General features: G+C 44.2%; 1 protein-coding gene across 2 annotated transcripts; it reads left to right on the top strand.

Annotated features, from left to right (window-relative positions):
* The first annotated feature begins 10,472 nt into the window (after positions 1–10,472).
* LOC147737461 (uncharacterized) lies at positions 10,473–15,528 on the top strand. Of its 2 annotated transcripts, XM_086930590.1 has the most exons (5): positions 10,473–11,681; positions 11,766–12,269; positions 12,438–13,340; positions 13,425–13,535; positions 15,183–15,528. In XM_086930590.1, exons 1-5 carry the CDS (start codon positions 11,551–11,553, stop codon positions 15,409–15,411), a joined length of 1,878 nt encoding a protein of 625 aa, XP_086786716.1. In that variant the 5' UTR covers positions 10,473–11,550; the 3' UTR covers positions 15,412–15,528. The 2 variants fall into 2 exon arrangements, with proteins under 2 accessions (XP_086786716.1, XP_086786636.1); XM_086930510.1 differs by lacking the exon at positions 15,183–15,528 and having other exon boundaries at positions 10,473–13,566.
* Positions 15,529–18,379: the final 2,851 nt, after the last annotated feature.

Here is an 18,379-nt window from a genome sequence, read left to right on the forward strand (position 1 = left end):
ATGTACACGATGCGGTGCCAAAGTAATGACCGTCTTGTAAGCTTCCCATAAAACTGACGGGGAACCAACAGATGCAGTGTTTTCCGCAAAGAAGTATTTTGAGGCTTTGCGGATTTCTTTTCAAATTTACGGGACTTGTAAGTATCTGGGGTAAATAGGGTAAAGCCTCTTACGGGACATTTGGTGGTAGGAGTAGGTTAACACTACTGGTGAGTGGTCTGATATACCTCTGGGTTTGATCGTAATGTCATCAACGTTCTGCAGACTGGTTTCCGATGTCAAAAAATAGTCTATTCTAGATAGACTGTTGTGTGCATTTGAATGAAACGTGTATTGTTGTGTTGTGTGATGGGTATGCCTCCAAATTCAACCAGCCCCAGTGCCTCCGCGAAACTCTGCAAGCGAGAGAATCCAGGTGCCTGCGTCCTCACCGGATATCTGTCTAACTTAGCATCCATTGTGGTATTAAATCCCCCCGATAATAAGGTCTCCTTCCGGCAGGTCTCCTCTCGCCAGTGGTATAGCGTCCGATATGTGCCCATTGTCCGTTACATACGCCAGTGGTCCGGTGTACAGGAGGCGGATCCACACACAAAACTTAGGGACAAATCCCAAATGAGGAAGGACAGCGAAAAGGTAACTCCACTCCACCATATCAAAAGCCATCCTCGCATTTAGGGATATGACAACCGCCGGCTCTGACAGGGCTGGTGCTTGAGCCATCGCTCCATGCAAGCGTCTGAGGTTTAGCGCAGTGTTTCTATTTGGCATGAAGCCTGATTGGTCCGGGTGAACTAAATGCGGGAGGGGTGCCATCAGTCTGTTTGCCAGTACTTTAGCAAACATTTTTGCCTCCGCATTGAGGTATATTGGGCGATAAGAGGTACACTCTGACAGAGGTTTACCAGGTTTCTGGATAGCCACTATTGTGGCCAGTCGCTGGTCAAGCGGCAGTTCGCCTCTATCTAAGCTGTCGGTGTACATTCGCAGTAAGTGTGAACTGATAGTGTCCGCCATCTGTTTATATAATTCTATCGGGATCCCTTTGGGTCCCAGCGCTTTGCCTGACTGCAGCGAGAAGATTGCGGCTTGCAACTCGTCCTCTGTGAGATCCGCCTCCAGCTTCAAGGAAGCCTCCTGCGTTAGTTTTATGCATTTCTATACCTTTTATGGAGGCTGCTGCCTCGGCCTCGGACATGCCCGATGCCGATGTATAAACATCTCGGAAATGCCCTGCCAATGTGCATATAATGGCCCACGGGTCTGTTGTGAACTGTCCCTCTGCTGCCTGTAGTTGCGCTATTCCCTTAGTGCTCTGCTCTCACCGATCAAGCCAAGCCAGGAGCTTCCCGTCCTTGTCCCCTACATCATATACCTTATGTCTGGTTGCTGTGAGGTTGGACATCGTCTCTCTTTGCAGATGATCCCTATACTGTTGTTGTTTGAGGTGCAGAGTGTGCGTCGAGTCAGGTGTGGGGTCCGTCGAGTGGTCTGTTTCGGCTGAGTGTAATTCTAGCTCTAGATCCATTAGTTCTTTCTTTTTTTCTCGTTTGTGTCCCGTATTGGAGACTATTGCCTGCCCCCTAATTACAGTCTTGTAAGCTTCCCATAAAACTGACGGGGAACCAACAGATGCAGTGTTTTCCCCAAAGAAGTATTTCGTGGCTTTGCGGATTTCTTTTAAAATTTTCGGGACTTGTAAGTATCCGGGGTAGATAAAGTAAAGCCTCTTACGGGACATGTGGTGGTAGGAGAAGGTTAACACTACTGGTGAGTGGTCTGATATACCTCTGGGTTTGATCGTAATGTCATCAACTTTCTGCGGACTGGTTCCGATGTCCAAAAATAGTCTATTCTAGATAGACTGATGTGTACATTTGAATGAAACGTGTATTGTCGCATTGTGTGATGGGTATGCCTCCAAACGTCAACCAGCCCCAGTGCCTCTGCGAAACTCTACAAGCGAGAGACTCCAGGTGCCTGCGTCACCATTGGATATCTGTCTAAGTTAGCATTTATTGTGTCATTAAACTCCCCCCCCCCCCCGATAATAACGTCTCCTTCCGGCAGGGTAAGCAGAAATTCACTAAGAGCTGGGAATGCCACTGTGTGGAGCGCCGGGGGGATGTATCGTGATATCACATTAATAAGCTTACCTTCCCATTGACCCTGTATTGCTGCAAATCTCCCCTGATCATCTTTTCTGGTTTGGATTACTATGAAGGAAGAGTTTTTCCGCACCAGGATACCCGTTCCCCTGGAGCCCGACGAGAACTCCGAGTGTACCACCATCTTATACCCCATCTATCTAATGCCTTACACTCAGTGACTGTGAGGTGTGTTTCCTGCAGGAGTGCCAATGTGGGAGCTTGACGTTTCAGGGCCTGTAGCACCAGTCCTCTCTTAATCTTGTCTCCTAGCCTGTGTACATTCCAAGTGAGTAGTGTGACGGGGGTCACCTCAGCTTCAGGGGCTGTGTCCTGGGTACAATCAACTGGGGTGTATGATGCGGTAGTTGATGAGCGTGAGCCGTAATCCAACCATGTTATGTGGAAACCTGTCAGCCAGGGGATATTCCACCATGTTATCATTGCCGTTACAAACTAGAACAAAAAAACTCGGAACCCATACTTCCCAACCCCTTGTCAAACCCTCCCACCCTGCCTCCCTGCCCGACGGACTCTGAACTTCCCGCTACCCCAACTCAGCAGAGGGCTTCATCCCAACCCAGAACAGTGTACTTGCGTGAAGGGGGTAGAAAGTCCATGGAGAAGCGCAGACCTTCCCTTCCCTCCATAGCCCGCATCAGCCCAGTGTCCAAAGCCGGCGCGTCTGCAGCGTTATCTATGTTTGGGTGTCTATTGATCGGCCCGCTTTCCAGTTTTATCCGTGGGCGAGGTCGTCCACTTCTGTCCGCTGTGAACATTCCCGGTCTGATTGCCTTTGATCTTGGCTGCTTGAATCTCCGTTCTCGTTCCGATAGCGTTGGCCTCTATTCCCGCGACATGGTCCGTCTACTCGTCGCCAGCCTTTTTTGCACCATTTTTTCTTAGCTTGTTCCATTGACACTGGCAGTACACTACTCGTGCATTATTTACACTTATTGTGGTTTTCTGCACCATTTTTTCTTAGCTTGTTCCATTGACACTGGCAGTACACTACTGGCTTTCTTAATGGCGGGTACGCACACCAATCCTACCCCACCTGACCTCAGCTGACGTGTGGGGACATAGGGGGGTCAGGAGATCCGACCGCGACGGAGGGGCCCTTCCCTGCAGGATCCGATGACAGACACAAAGTGCCTTGAAAGTGACCTTTCTTTAATTGGGAGTCAGTGTAACGCGGCCAGGGCTGCCCTAGCCGATGCCCTTCTCGGACGCCTCAAAATAAGGTGGGCTGCCACATTCTGCACTCCCTACAGACGGAGCATACACTTGGTTGTTGCGCCTAGATAAAGGACATTACCATAGTCCAGGCGCGACGTCACCAGGGCATGAACCAGAGTCTTCCTAGACGCTACAGGGAGTAGGTCCAAGGTTTAACGCAGGACCTTCAGGATCCCAAAACAGGCGCCTGCTACCCGTCTTGTTTGATAGTCTTAGGAAAGACTGGGATCTAACCAAACTCCCAAGTTCTTTGCCTGCACACAGGGCGTAGGTGACCCCCCAAGTCCTGGGGGCCACCATGCCGATGACAACACAGTCGGGGCCTTACCCACCACAAGCACCTCTGTCTTGTTGCTATTCAACTTCAGGCAGTTCTTAGCTATCCATGCAGCCAATTCTTGCATGCATGCCGTGAAGTTGGAGGCAGCCAACTCCTGTGCCTGGGTCAGGGAGACCACCAGGTGCGTTTAATCGGCATAGGATACGACCCTGATCCCGACCCCTCAGCAGTCTCCGCTACGGGAGCTACATAGAGATTAAACGGGGTCGGGCTCAGGGTCGAGCCCTGCAGCACTCCCTGGTTCAGCATGATGACCCTGGAGTAGTGTTTGCCCGGTCTCACCTGGAAGCAGTGACCCGACAGAAAAGATTGTAGGCAATTCAGGGCATTGCCAGATACCCCACCCTTCCTCAGACACTACCAACGTGTGATGGGCTACAGTGTCAAAGGCGGCACTTAGATCCAACAGGATCAAGGCCACCGTTTGACCTGCATCCACAAATTGCCTGATGGATTCAGTGGCAAGAAGCAGCGCGGATTCTGTCGAGTACCCAGCTCGAAAGCCAGACATGGTCCCAGCCCTACTGGCCTGTCTGCATACCTGGATGATCCTGAACCAAAAGTCAACTCGTCTTGCAGCCCAGCTACCTCCAGAACCTTGGGAGGACTGCCTGCCTTCGATCAAAACCAAGGTCTCCAGGGAAAAGCAGACCTATTCACAAAGTGGCTTGGTATACTGTAGGGGCGTTGTCTGGTATGTAAATACAACAGCTAGGCCCAATCAATTTGCATACTCCGCCTCTATCTGCAAGAATAACATCCAACACCATTCTGTTCTGTAAAGTTACGAGACAGTCCGCCTGAAGCTCAGCGGTGAGGTCTCAATGCCCCCACCGTATTGTTTACTGTAGCCTCGACAACGCGAATAAGGTGTCTGATGTCTCTGCTATTAGCCATAGGCCCCCAAAATTGGAGGAGTCCTTTGATAAAGTCCCCTCCCTCTTGTCCTGCCGTGTGGGGCTGTATATGTTGGAGGAAGGAGGAAAGCCACATAACACGATCCCGAAAAATTTATCGGCAACCATGTGACAGACAAAATATGTACCTTGAGCTGGTATTAACAGAGGAGAAGTCTGAGATGAAAAAGTATAAGTATGGTTACAAGTGCTCTTTCCTAATTGGGCTTTGACATTCTGACCATTCCCTTGCAAACAGTAATGGCCTCGACAGGGTAGAGTCCAAACGGGTGGAGATCTTTTTCGTCCAGCCCTATCTGTAAGGCTGTTTTTGTATCGGGTCAAGTTCCAACCATCATATGCTTGCTTCTCGTCAGGTGGGATCTTCCCACCTTCACCAGTATTCTTTGTCATGGCTACTATTCCCTTCATCAAGGGTTCGTGACCAAACATCAGTATTAACAGGGTATCGAGGTTGGTGCTCATATGCGTTGGAAAACATGGCCAGAAATGCCCAGGAGGATCCTTCATAAGAAAACGGCAAGACTAAAAATAGCATCCCCTTATCCGTGCTGTGAGGCATGAGCCCACAGACCCAACAATCGGTGGTGTTAGTGACCAGTTGATGCTGATGCAACAACTGTATGAATGAATTGTTAAAGTATTCCGTTCTCCTGGTCGGTTCATGTTCAGAGAGGGTATGTAGCTGGTGCGGGGAGACAGTAGTGTGAAAAGATATAGGGTGAGAGGTGGGTGTAGGTACAGGTATTGGCTGCAAAGTGTGAGTAACCCAACCCACACAAGCTAATAAAACACATAGAAAAATCAAAACACAGAATACTACGCCACATCTACTAAACAATAATTTACAATATTTCTTTTTCATTTCTGCTCTTTTATCATTTTCCGATTCACCAGAATTCATCCTCTAAAGTGTTGCTCGTGGCAATCTTCCTATCTCACTTAGTTGTGGTTATTAGCCGTCCTATGACACTACAGGTCCTGCAGGCCTATTGCCACTACTCAGGTCACAAACCAAGTCTCCTACCACGACCCTGCAACTTAAATTGGATGATTCCAGTATCACACAGGAAAGGAGAGAAAAAAATATATATGCAATTCAAAATTTGAAATGTAAGTTCAGAAAAAGGAAAAGTTTTCAAATGTCTCTTGTCTTTCTAGGCCAAAGATTGTATTTGTTTTTGTTAGTCGCAGTCTGGTCCTGAAAAAGTGTCTCTGGATCAGTTGTATCTATTTTGAGATGCGATGGTACAGCTTCTTGCAAAACATCATCGTCTTCCTTCTCAGTCCGAATTCATTCAAGGTACAAACCGGGGGACCCTTTCTCCTTCAAAATCACCTATACCTTTGCGGACCCACTGGTCAAAAGGCAAAGGCAAGGGTACCTTTTTGCAGTGCACACCATGAATGCAGTTCAGTTCTTTTTCCCAACAACCTTCACGGCTGTACGTGTCGTCAGCAGGACCTGTCTTGGCGGTCCCCAGCGAGCTCCAGATTCTTTTTTCTTTGGAAATTCTTCAGACACACCCAGTCCCCAGGTTGGATGGTGTGCCCGGGATCGGAAGAGGCCTGAGGCAAAAGCGTCTTGTACCTGCTGATGGAGAACACGCAATTTAGTGGTGATGTCATGCAAATAATCAACCAACATTGGATACTCTATATCCGAGTACTTTTTGGGCCTAGGGACACCCCAGACATTAGCCTGGCATCTGAACACAATTTCATATTGGCTAAGTCCCACACGAGAATGAACAGCTGTTCGGGTGGACAAGAGAGCCAAAGGTAAAGCATCGGCCCAGGCAAGACCCGTGCTGGCCTGTATCTTTGCAAGTTTAAGCTTGAGAGTGCCATTATAGCACTCTACCAAACCCGCTGACTGAGGGTCATTTGCCGCATGGAATTTCTGCTTAATACCTAGACCTGTACATACTTTCTGCATGATTTGGCCCACAAATTCACTTCTATTGTCACTCCAGACAATTCGAGGTAAACCAAACCTCTGGAAGTATTCCTTCAGAAGGACATTTGCTGTAGACAAAGCAGTATTATCCTTTAGGGGGTAGGCCTCTATCCATCTAGAAAAAGGCGCACACCACCATTAGGACATCCTTTAGGTTATTGCATCTCTCCATATGAATGTAGTCTATCTGCAACACCTCAAAAGGATATGTTGGGGGAGCAAAATGGCCTGCTGGAGTTGGTGTCCCTCTTCCTGGGTTATGCATTAAGCAATGCAATGCTTAACTAGATTGTCTGCACATTTAGGGATTCCCGCATTCTGCCATACCGTAGCCAAAAGCTTGCATATTCCTTTCACACTGATGTGGGCTGGACCATGCGCCATAGTCACTACTGGAAGTACATAGGCGTCTGTTAGCAGCCAACGCTGATGTTCCGACAATTCTATCCAACACCCCGTCACATCTAACATTCCCGTACCATCTTTCCACTTACTTAATTCTTTCTCTGTAGCCTCTTCCTGAATCATTTTCACACTTTCTATTGTGTCCTCACACATTCCTCCTTGACTGACCGATCTGGCAGGTCCAGCAAAATACATACGACTTGTCACATCTCTAGCTGTCTCTTTTGCTATCTGATCCGCGAAAGCATTTCCTTCACCTACGTCATCAGTGATCCTCTTATGTGCACTACACTTCACAATCGCTATCTGAGTGGGCAAGGCAAGTGATTCTAAGAGGTCATTTACTAGCTGGCCATGCTGTATTTTAGTACCGTGTGAGGTAAAGAATCCTCTTTCCTTCCAGAGGCGGCCAAAACTATTGACTACCCTGAATGCGTATTGGCTATCGGTGAACACATTCACTCTTTTTCCTTTAGCCAATACACAAGCTCTAGTCAGAGCTATCAATTCAGCTGCTTGGGCTGAATTCTTCCTAATGCGTGCTGTTTCTACAATTGTATGCAAGGTGGTAACAGCATAGTCCCAAGGGATCCAGAGAATTGTAGATCAACTTCCTATAGATGGTTGAGATTGCTTTTTCGGTCAGGGGATTAGTTAGCAGCTGGTCCTCCAGTGGGGATGCCTCAGGCAACTTCCCCCTCCTTCCCAGATGTTACCCTGCAGAGCGTGACCCACCTGCAAATGTCAGAACCGTTTTTAGTCGCCTAATTCATACCAACCGGACCATCGAGTTGCACCTCCACCAGCAAATGGTCTGAGATTCCCCCTGCTATGTGTGTAGCGGCCCTAAAGTCATCTTTATGGACAGTCCGGGTGAAAAGATAGTGCAGGCATGCCAGACTACCATGTGCTGCAGACAGGTGCGTCCAGTTCTGATACCCTCTTGCGCTCTAGGGGCATTTATGAGTATCATGAATATAGTATAGGGTCAGTTCTGTCACTCCAGTTACCCCCAATGCGTGTATGCTCTGTCGTAAGTGTCTTACCCTTTCACAGGATGAGTCAGTCTTGTCTGGGTCTCTTTCCTGTTTCCCGACATTTGAATGGCACCTCCGAAGACTCGCGAGAGCAGTGACCCACCAGCAGGTTTTGTGGAGCGCTTTTGTCCTGGATATAGTGCTGCATTCAGTAGGGCACCCACTCTCTTTTCTTTGCAGTTGCCTGTAGCTCAGCAGTCCCAAGGTAGCAAGTCACACCTGGCCTGTCTGTAAGTGCAGCCCCCTCTGGAGGCCTGACCATCAGCAATTGAGCCCACATTCAAGTCAGTAGATTCAGACTTTGTTGTGTTAGGAATTTGGCAAATGCAACCTTGAATGGGCCTGTTGGCAGCACACAATCGTCCTACTGGGCCTCAACAATCATGTTGTCGTAGAGTTTTATTTTCTACCTTGAACTGTTGGGAGAGTCTTGGCATCCCTCAGACTAGCTGGTCTTGCTGGATGGCTTTCCGGCTCGCCCTACAGATAACGAGGATGTGTCGGACCTTGCTTTTTCCAGGACAGCCTTGTCCTCCTGCTGGATAGTGAAACTCCCTTCCTTTTCTTACCAGACAGGCAGGCTTCTAGGCAGACTTCTAGGCTCTTGTGGACAGTTACACAGCTTTTCCATTAAGTAATTCAACCTACAGGTGATGTCCATTCAATTTAGATAAACTGTCAGGCTGACACCATCCCTGGTGCCACAGCAGGCACCTGCTTACTTTGTAGAGCACATTATTCCTTGGTAACAGAGGACTTTGAACTCTGGTATAAATGAGGGAAAGATGGTGTTTACTCTGTCACACTCTCACATTGCATTTATGCTACGCACACCAACACCGTAAACATGCACTTGATGTTATTGCAAAGTCTGGGCACAGGTATAGAAATGGAGCATTACATGGGTGTGTCAGTAGAAAGCCACTCCACTGACCATGATGCAAAGATCTCATCAGGCTATTGATCCTTACAACAGGGTGCATTGCCACCACCACTCTAGCTGTTAAACACATGACAGTCCTCTGCCTTAAATGAGGGCACACTTGGTGTGACCCTCCAGGTCACAGGACCGGTCCAAGATCTCTTATAGCCCCTTGTTAGAAGTTGCACAGTACTGGGGTGGCAGAAAAATCTCATGTAATTGTTTTGTGGTAGATTTATCCCAGTAACGTGCAGTTACAGTTTTGACGCAATGTACTGGGGAGTTGCCACGAGGAACAGATTCTTCTGCCTTTCAAACCACATGCCATTCACTATTTCATACTGTTTTTCTGCTTTCATTTACCACTTGTTTTAAGCAGGAGGTAGATATATGCATGTGGTTGGTTGGGGGGGGGAGATGGGCGAAGCAGGGGAGGGAAGGGGAAAGATATTTCTAACAGAGGGAAGAATTGTGTGTTTCCCCCAGTTTGTAAAAAAACAGCATGAGTCTTGGCTGCTTCTGCTGCACCGAGTCTTGTGGTTCTTTTCAGTCTAATTTTTCTGTCTGGAAAAAAATGGTGTCCTGTTTCTCTAAATCCAGGTGCAGAAAAGCCTAACGACTGATAATCAGGTGGAATAAAATGAACACATGAAAGTACTCCTTAATTTCATTGCCCTTGATTCATACTCTGGACCATAGTTGAGAGATAGGTCTAGGCATAGTCCTCGCAACACACAATAGATTTGCGTGCGGCAGAGGCCAGAGCTCAAAAGTCAGGATACCAGATACAAGTAGGTGGTAACTCAGGGCAGCGGGAAACGCCTGTTGTCCGTGGAGGGGAAATTCCCATCCTAGAAATCTACATTAAAAATTAATTAATAGTATTCTATTTTCAATATCTTTTTGGTGCCAGTCCATATGACTTTAATGTCTGCTTTTGGGATTCTATGTTACAAGTCCATAGGGTACATGTATCCTTTCTGAGCTTAATAAAATGTTGGAAATTCTACAAATCCTCACTCCTAGATCCAAGTACTCTCAGGCTACCATTCTACACTCTGCTCGGTCTGAAGAACAGCTCAACACTTTCAAAATTTTGCAACTCTGCTTTGATATGGCTTGTAAATTATTTTTGGGGATATTTACATGTATTAACTATTTAATTTTAATACTATAGGTGATTGAAATTACGGACGAAGAAAGCAAGATTTAGCACCAGCCAACTGAATGTTAGTGCCATAAGAAGGATTATTTTGAAAAACTGAAGGACATCCAGCATTCTAAGTTTAAACAATTTCCAAAATCTAGGTGTGGCGAGGAAGTGGGAGCTGAGGAAAGTACTATACCTGTAAGTGAAGTCTCTAATTTTGCATTTCATTAACCCAGAGCAAAGGCATATCTGTCCACACAGCATCGGAAATAGTGCCAGAAAGACCAATCACAACGTCCTCATCTGAAATATTACCAGAAAGACAAATTGCCTCAGCATAACAGAATAACGTTCATCTAAAGCACGCATGATCTAAAGCATCATGTAATTCAAGAGAGGAAGCACACACTGCATAAAAGAAAGATATAACAAAAGGTTTCTTCTGCAAACCATCAAAAAAAAGACACTGAAAGAAGACTCCGAAGCTGACACGCTAACAACCAAAAGATTGGAAAATCACCTTTGTTCAACAACTGTTTTTAACCAGTTACGCAAGTTTGAGACTATCTGCCTCGGGATATAACACCTCGACCCACTCTGCTCACTCTGGCGAAAACGTTAAAAATTCACCACTTTATTGTGTTGTTCATGACCATCTCAGATTGTTTCCTTTTTATTGTGTACTGTTCTGTAATTCTATGTAAATCACCTCAACCTTATCTGTTGTGCAGGAGTGATATTTAAAACTGTTAAATATCAAAATGGATTAAATGAGCACCGTTGCGCTAGCTAATGTAAATAAATCCTTGTCTTCAGAACTACAATCCTTAACCTTACACCAAACACAGAACGGGTAAAAGGAACTGATGTTCTGCGACTGATGAGCCACAATATTACTGTGCATGTTCTAATGTTCTCAGTTACTGCCATTATGCCAGTGCAAAAAGGTACTTCTCAGTTTAATCATTAAATATCAGACTAACACCTTATCACTGCATTGCTAAGAACCTATACAAATAGATTTGAGAAAAACTTCAGTCACAAAATAAGTTGCTGCCGGATAGGCTATAACCAAAAGACTGTTATCTGCTACAAACATTTCGACCGGTGTTACAGGGCTGCATCCAGACATATTTTGCTCAATTCAAGTGTTAAGAAGATTACACACAATATCTTTTAGAGATAAATGCTGAATATTATCTAAACAAGCCCGACTCTAAAATCAGGTTCACTCTTACCGTGGCATATAAGCAAGAGAAAACTAAATGTAGAGATATTAACTCTAGTAATACACATTTTAAAAACACGGGCTGTGAGAACAATTTCAGTGTTCAAACCCGCCTCAATCAAAGCAAAATAACCCAAGTTGGGGAAAAAGTTACCTGTGCCAAAAAAGATTCAGCCATAAATCTCATCTCACTGAATTTGAGAGAATGCACACTGGGAAAATCCTCTCTCAGTGCTCAGAGTGCCAAAAAAGTTTCAGCAGTAAATCTAATCTCACTACGCATATGAGAATCCACACTGGGGAAAAACCTTATCAGTGCTCTGAATGCCAGAAAAGGTTTAGTTTCAAATCGCAACTTTATCGACATGCATTAACCCACTCTGAGGAAAACCCTTATCAGTGCTCTGAATGCCAAAAAAGTTTCAGCAGTAAATATTATCTCACTGAACATATAAGAATCCACACTGGGGAAAAACCTTATCAGTGCTCTGAATGCCAGGAAAGGTTTTATAACAAACAACGTCTTTCTCGACATGTAATAACCCACTCTGGCGAAAAACCTTACCAGTGCTCTGAATGCCAGAAATGTTTCAGTCAAAAATCCAGTCTCACTCAGCATAGAAGAACCCACACTGGGGATAAACCTTTTCAGTGCTCTGAATGCCAGGAAAGGTTTGGTAACAAAGAAAGTATTTCTCGACATGCAATAACCCACACTGGGGACAAACCTTATCAGTGCTCTGAATGCCAAGAAAGGTTTTATAACAAACAAAGTCTTTCTCGACATGTAATAACCCACTCTGTGGAAAAACCTTACCAGTGCTCTGAATGCCAGAAATATTTCAGTGAAAAAAGAGACCTTACTGTACATACAAGGACCCACACTGGGGAAAAACCTTATCAGTGCTCTGAATGCCAGAAAAGGTTTTGTAAAAAACAAAGTCTATCTCTACATGTATTAAGCCACACTGGGGAAAAACCTTACCAGTGCTCTGAATGCCAGAAATATTTCAGTAAAAAAAGAGACCTTACTGTACATACAAGGACCCACACTGGGGAAAAACCTTATCAGTGCTCTGAATGCCAGAAAAGGTTTTGTAAAAAACAAAGTCTTTCTCTACATGTATTAACCCACACTGGGGAAAAACCTTACCAGTGCCCTGAATGTCAGAAATATTTCATTAGAAAAATAGGACTTATTATACATATAAGGACCCACACTGGAGAAAAACCTTATCAGTGCACGGATTGCCAGAAATGTTTCAATACCCAACCTGATCTCGCTCGGCATAGAAGAACCCACACTGGAGAGAAACCTTATCAGTGCCCGGAATGCCAGAAATGTTTCATTGACAAAAACAGTCTCACTCATCATATAAGAACACACACTGGGGAGAAACCTTTTCAGTGCTCTGAATGCCAGAAATGTTTCAGTGTAAAAATCAGACTCACTAAACATACAAGAATCCACACGGGGGAAAAACCATATCAGTGCTCTAAATGCCAGAAAAGGTTTTGTAACAAACAAAGTCTTTCTAATCATGCAGTGACCCATTTTGTGGAACAACCTTATCAGTGCTCTGAATGCCAGAAATGTTTCAATGAAAAACGCAATCTCACGGTGCATGTAAGAACCCACACTGGGGAAAAACCTTATCAGTGCTCTGAATGCCAGAAATGTTTCAGTTTAAAATCTAGTCTCACACAGCACATAAGAATCCACACTGGGGAAAACCCTTATCAGTGCTCTGAGTGCCCAAAACATTTCAACAGTAAATCACTTCTAACTGCACATGTGAGATTCCACACTGGGGAAAAACCTTATCAGTGCTCTGAATGCCAGAAAAGGTTTTGTAATAAACAAAGTCTTTCTAATCATGCAGTGACCCATTCTGTGGGACAACCTTATCAGTGCTCTGAATGCCAGAAATGTTTCAGTTTAAAAAGTAGTCTCACACGGCACATAAGAATCCACACTGGGGAAAAACCTTATCAGTGCATTGAATGCCACAAATGTTTCAGTGAAAAAAGACATCTCACACTGCATATAAAAACCCACACTGGGGAAAAACCTTAGAGGTGCTCTGAATGCCTAAAACATTTCAACCGTAAATCACTTCTAACTGCACATGTGAGATTCCACACTGGGGAAAAACCTTATCAGTGCTCTGAATGCCAGAAATGTTTCAGTGACAAAAGAAGTCTTTCTCGACATACACTAACCCACACTGGGGAAAAACCTTATCCATCCATGCTCTGAATGTCAGAAATGTATCAAAAACATTCGAAAAACATGTGGATGTCATCTGCCTGCAATTCCTGACATCTCGGGCATTTTGGTGGCGGTGATGGGGCGAATTTCCTGATTTTATAAGGAGTGTAGTAAAGCCTATTGACCACGAAAAAATGGTTCTTTTTCAGACAGGCAGGCTTTATATGTTTGTATAGTGTCTTCAAGGATGGTTCAAGCATGCCCTCTGCCTGTGGTGCCATGGAGAAATTGTTCCAAACCCCCTCTTCCAAAGCTATCCCATTAGTAGATGTTGATACCATACCGAGATTTCTTTTATAACAGGTGTGAAGGATTGACTTAGCCTTTCTATTTCCTCATTACTTTTTATCTCCTCACGTTCCGCTGTATGCCAGGACAGCAATTGAAGATATTTAAATCTTGATAAATCTGTCCCTACCTTTGCCCTCAAGTACACCCATGGGTATATCCCTTCCTCATCCATTAACTCTTTTCATTTCGTAATCCCAGCCCTTTTTATAGGTATGCCAAGGCATCGTTCAAGCAGTCAGGGGTACCAGGTGAATCCCAAACTGGAGCTGAGTCTGAATAGTACCCAATCCCACTGCTTACCCTTACCCTGTACCATGTTTCTAGGGCAGTTTTTAGTATCTTCAAACAAACCCACTTGAAGAATCTAGGAGATCCAAATTTATACATAAAGGCATCGCTTCCCCCTTCTGCTCTCACCATCTCTTCCAGCAATCTGCCCCAGGATGAGTCGCCTGGCTTAGTAAGTAGCATGCGTAGGCTCTTAAACTGGAATGCCACTACATATAGACTAATATCGGGGAGAGCTTACCCACCTTTTAATAACCTTCTTCTGAGTTTCTTCCAGGTCAGGCGCATCCCTTTGTCCCCCCACAGAAAACAACCTATTTTGCTCTGTATCTTATTTATGTCTTTCTTAGGGAATGTTAGCGGTATTGTGGAAAACAGGTAGGAGAGCTTGGGGAGAATGACCATTTTCACTAGATTCACTTTCTCATAGATTGACAATGGGAGGTTCTTCCATCTGCTAAACAAATGGTCCATTTCCCTAGTTGTTCTGTCCAGATTTAACTTAGGAATTCGATCCAATTCCCTCACAATATATATTCCCAGATATCTAAACTCCCGACTCTCAGTGCCATACCATTGATCTACGTTCCAACACATGACCTCAGTCTTGGATCTGTTCACCTTGTATCCTGATAATGCCTGAAACTCTGCTGTCAGTTCCTCGATCCGAGGAATAGCTGTACCTGGATCACCCGTATATAAAATCAAGTCGTCCGCGTACAGCGCCAGCTTAGAGCTATACTGACCTGACTGAAATGTGAGATTCCACTCTGGGGAAGAAACCTTATCAGTGCTCTGAATGCCAGAAATGTTTCAGTGAAAAAAGAATACTCACTACACATACAAGGACCCACACTGGGGAAAAAACCTTATCAGTGCTCTGAATGCCAGAAATGTTTCAGTGAAAAAAGAATACTCACTACACATACAAGGACCCACACTGGGGAAAAACCTTATCCATGCTCTGAATATCAGAAATGTTTCAATGAAAAAAGAATACTCACTCGGCATACAAGAACCCACATTGGGGAAAAACCTTATTGCATTGAATGCCACAAATGTTTCAGTGAAAAAATCAATCTCACTCACCATATAAGAACGCACACTGGGGAAAAACCTTATCAGTGCTCTGAGGGCCAAAAATGTTTCAGCCGTAAATCTGATCTCACTGTACATTTGAGAATCCACACTGGGGGAAAAACACCAGTGCTCTAAATCTCAGAAAAGATTCAGAGGTAGTGATGGCTACATGCATCATAAGAAAACACACCATCAAAAATACTTCAGTGCTCCAAGTGCCAGAAAAGCATCCATTTTAAATGCAATCTCACCTACATGAGCAGACGCACGCAGGGAAAAAACATTACCTATGCTGTGAATGACAGAAATTCCTATTTTTTGATAGGCACAGCCTCACTAACCATAATCCACTCCATACTGATGAAAACCTTATGAGTGCTCTGAATGCCAGAAAAGCTGCAGAGAAAAACGCTATCTCACCATGAGAAACTACACACTGAAGAAAATCCTTATGCCATAAAAGCTTGAATCTGAAAGACAGTTATGCTTCATGAGAGATCCCACTCTGGGGAAAAACCTTATGAGTGCTCGAAATGCAAGCAAAGTTTTGGTCACAAATTACGTCTCACTTGTCATGAGCAAACTCACACTGGTGTGTTCTGAATGTCAGATAAGGTTTAGTCTTGAATACAATGTCACTTCACATGAGAGAATTCACACTGGATTAAAGCCTTATACAGGAGGGGAAAGCCAGAAACGTTATACTCAGAAAGGAGATCTCACTAAACATGAGAAATGCACCCGCACCAGGTAAAAAGTAAGGCGTATCTTAAGTTGCAGAAAATCTTCTAACAACCTGACTTTACATGAGAAAACACTTATTGCAGTTGCAATAGGATTAATCAAGAAATTCTTGCAGGATAACTTAGGCTGCCCGCATGCAACCTCCAAAGAAATTTCAGGCCTTGAAAATGTTTTAACTGCAACAAAATCCACAATTTGAGTATCTGAAAGTTACAAAACTCTCAAGGTCTTTACTTGACACAGAGAAGTGTTAGTAATTGCAAACATCAACTAATTAACAAAAAATTCACAATATTAATGTCTTAAATTTTCTCCACCCAAAAGGTTTCTACTCACACTTGTTTCTTAACATATGACTGAAATCTAGATTTTCATGCTAAGAATAGGTCTAGGCGGTGTTTCTCAATGAAGAACTCGGCAAAGTGTCAAAAAAACTCAACCGCTCAATGCAGAGTTCTGCGAGCAGCAGAGTGCGTTAGGGTCAATTTGAACCGCTTTTTTGGCGAGTGGCACGCTACTCCAGGATCCCAAAATGATTAGTGGTGAATTAGTGTAGGGAAATATAAAATGTATTTGAGAGATGGACATGTTGGTCTGTTAGTTAGGTTGAAAAAGAGACTGGACGGATAGATGAGGGAAGGTTTTGCATTTATATAGCGCTTGCTACCCCTGATGAAGTGTTGAAGCGCTTTTCAGCGAGTAGCATGCTACTCCAGAACCCAAAAAGATGAATAGATAGATGAATTATTGTGGGTAGGTTGTTTTATTATATAAATACAACTGTATGAAAATTTATGAAATTCTCTTGTAAAGTTGTATCCAAGTGGCAAGTATAGTCTCTGATAATAATGTATACAAAGTTGGCTTGCCATCAAGACTGATGCCCCGTAATATTGATGCAAAGTCAGTTGTGCTGAAGTATTTTAGACTCTTGTTGAATTGTAACATCCACCTAGTAGTGTTGTAGACGAATCTAGGACCCTAGTGTAATTTTCCCGATTCATGCCCTTATATAGGTATAACTTATTATATCCTTATATAGGCATAAGAATCATAACCATATTTAGACATAGCCAATGCAGTCCAAATACGACATGGCTACTTCCACAAGTTCCTAGAATCCACAACGAATTCTTGGAGAAACTAAACTTCAGCAGTCCGGGACTTCCCCCTGCTTAAGTATTGATTTGTCCAAGAACTCATGGAGTTTTCAAAGAACTGCGAGTTCTTAGTGAGGTTATTATGTCCAATCTTACGTCGAACTCTGCACCTTCCAGGTATAAATATACCCACATCTGCCCTAGCAAACACACGGTGGTTTGGAGCTGATCGGCTAACTGCTTTCCCGATACCCTGCTGTAGCGAGTGACGAAGGAAGCCGACCTTCCAGCTGATGCACTGAGAAAGACGCTGTCTTTTCTCCTGCCGAGAAATCCAGCTCCAGTGTTTCCCTGCTACCCTTGCGGGTTACTGGGAGATTGAGTCCTGAGACCTCCTTCATTCTAAAACCAAGGTATGGAGCTCATTAGACCCTTAGAGAAATTTTGGATAGATTCTTGGCAAAAAATACTGAACTTAAGCTATACCTCACTTACTTCTTCCCTCGTACTAGACTTAGGTTAGGTACACCTGGGTAGGCGTATTTTAGAAGCACCAGTTGAGTACTTTTAGTCGTTATTTATCATTGTATGTATTTTATCCTTTTTATGTATCTTATGGCTTAGAAACCTGCAAATCCTGGTGAAACGAAGCATGCACAATTAACTGAGTCAAATCGCAATGTATTGTTTCTGCGACTCTAGAGATATATTTCTTATTCTTGGGGAACAAAGTTGTCATGTTTATGCGGTTGTCAGAAACTAATCCCTTCTTGTGAATTCGAGAAAGTTTCTAGTGACCTCTGAGCTAGCTGGCATTCACAATCAAGTCTAACATATTCAATAGTGACCTAGTTGACGTCAGTCCTACGTCTAAACTATTGTTTATGTTATTCCAGTGCGCAGAGCCTATTGGGAATATAGGAACTACACTACAGTAGGTACTGTTGTTTGTATCATGTCCACATTGTAGGCAGACACAAACGCCGAAATTGTGCACTATTTATATTAAGCATAATGTAGGTGAACAGATTACAGTAACCAATGTACAAGCTGTAGTAGGTGCTTGGAAGTAGAGTGACATAGAGGGCAATAAACACTCATTTTACTCTATCACTAGCTTAGTACAGACGAACGCCAAAGGCTTCGTACATGATGAAGCATCAGAGTGCACCCTCTTTCTGCGTCCCATGGGCATTTTGGCTTTTGTTCTACAGAAGAGGCTGCAGACACTTCCATAGTCCTTTATGTAGTGTGGATCA

The sequence above is a fragment of the Lissotriton vulgaris genome, chromosome 1_1 (assembly GCF_964263255.1).
Source record: "Lissotriton vulgaris chromosome 1_1, aLisVul1.2, whole genome shotgun sequence".
Lineage (NCBI taxonomy): Eukaryota > Metazoa > Chordata > Amphibia > Caudata > Salamandridae > Lissotriton > Lissotriton vulgaris.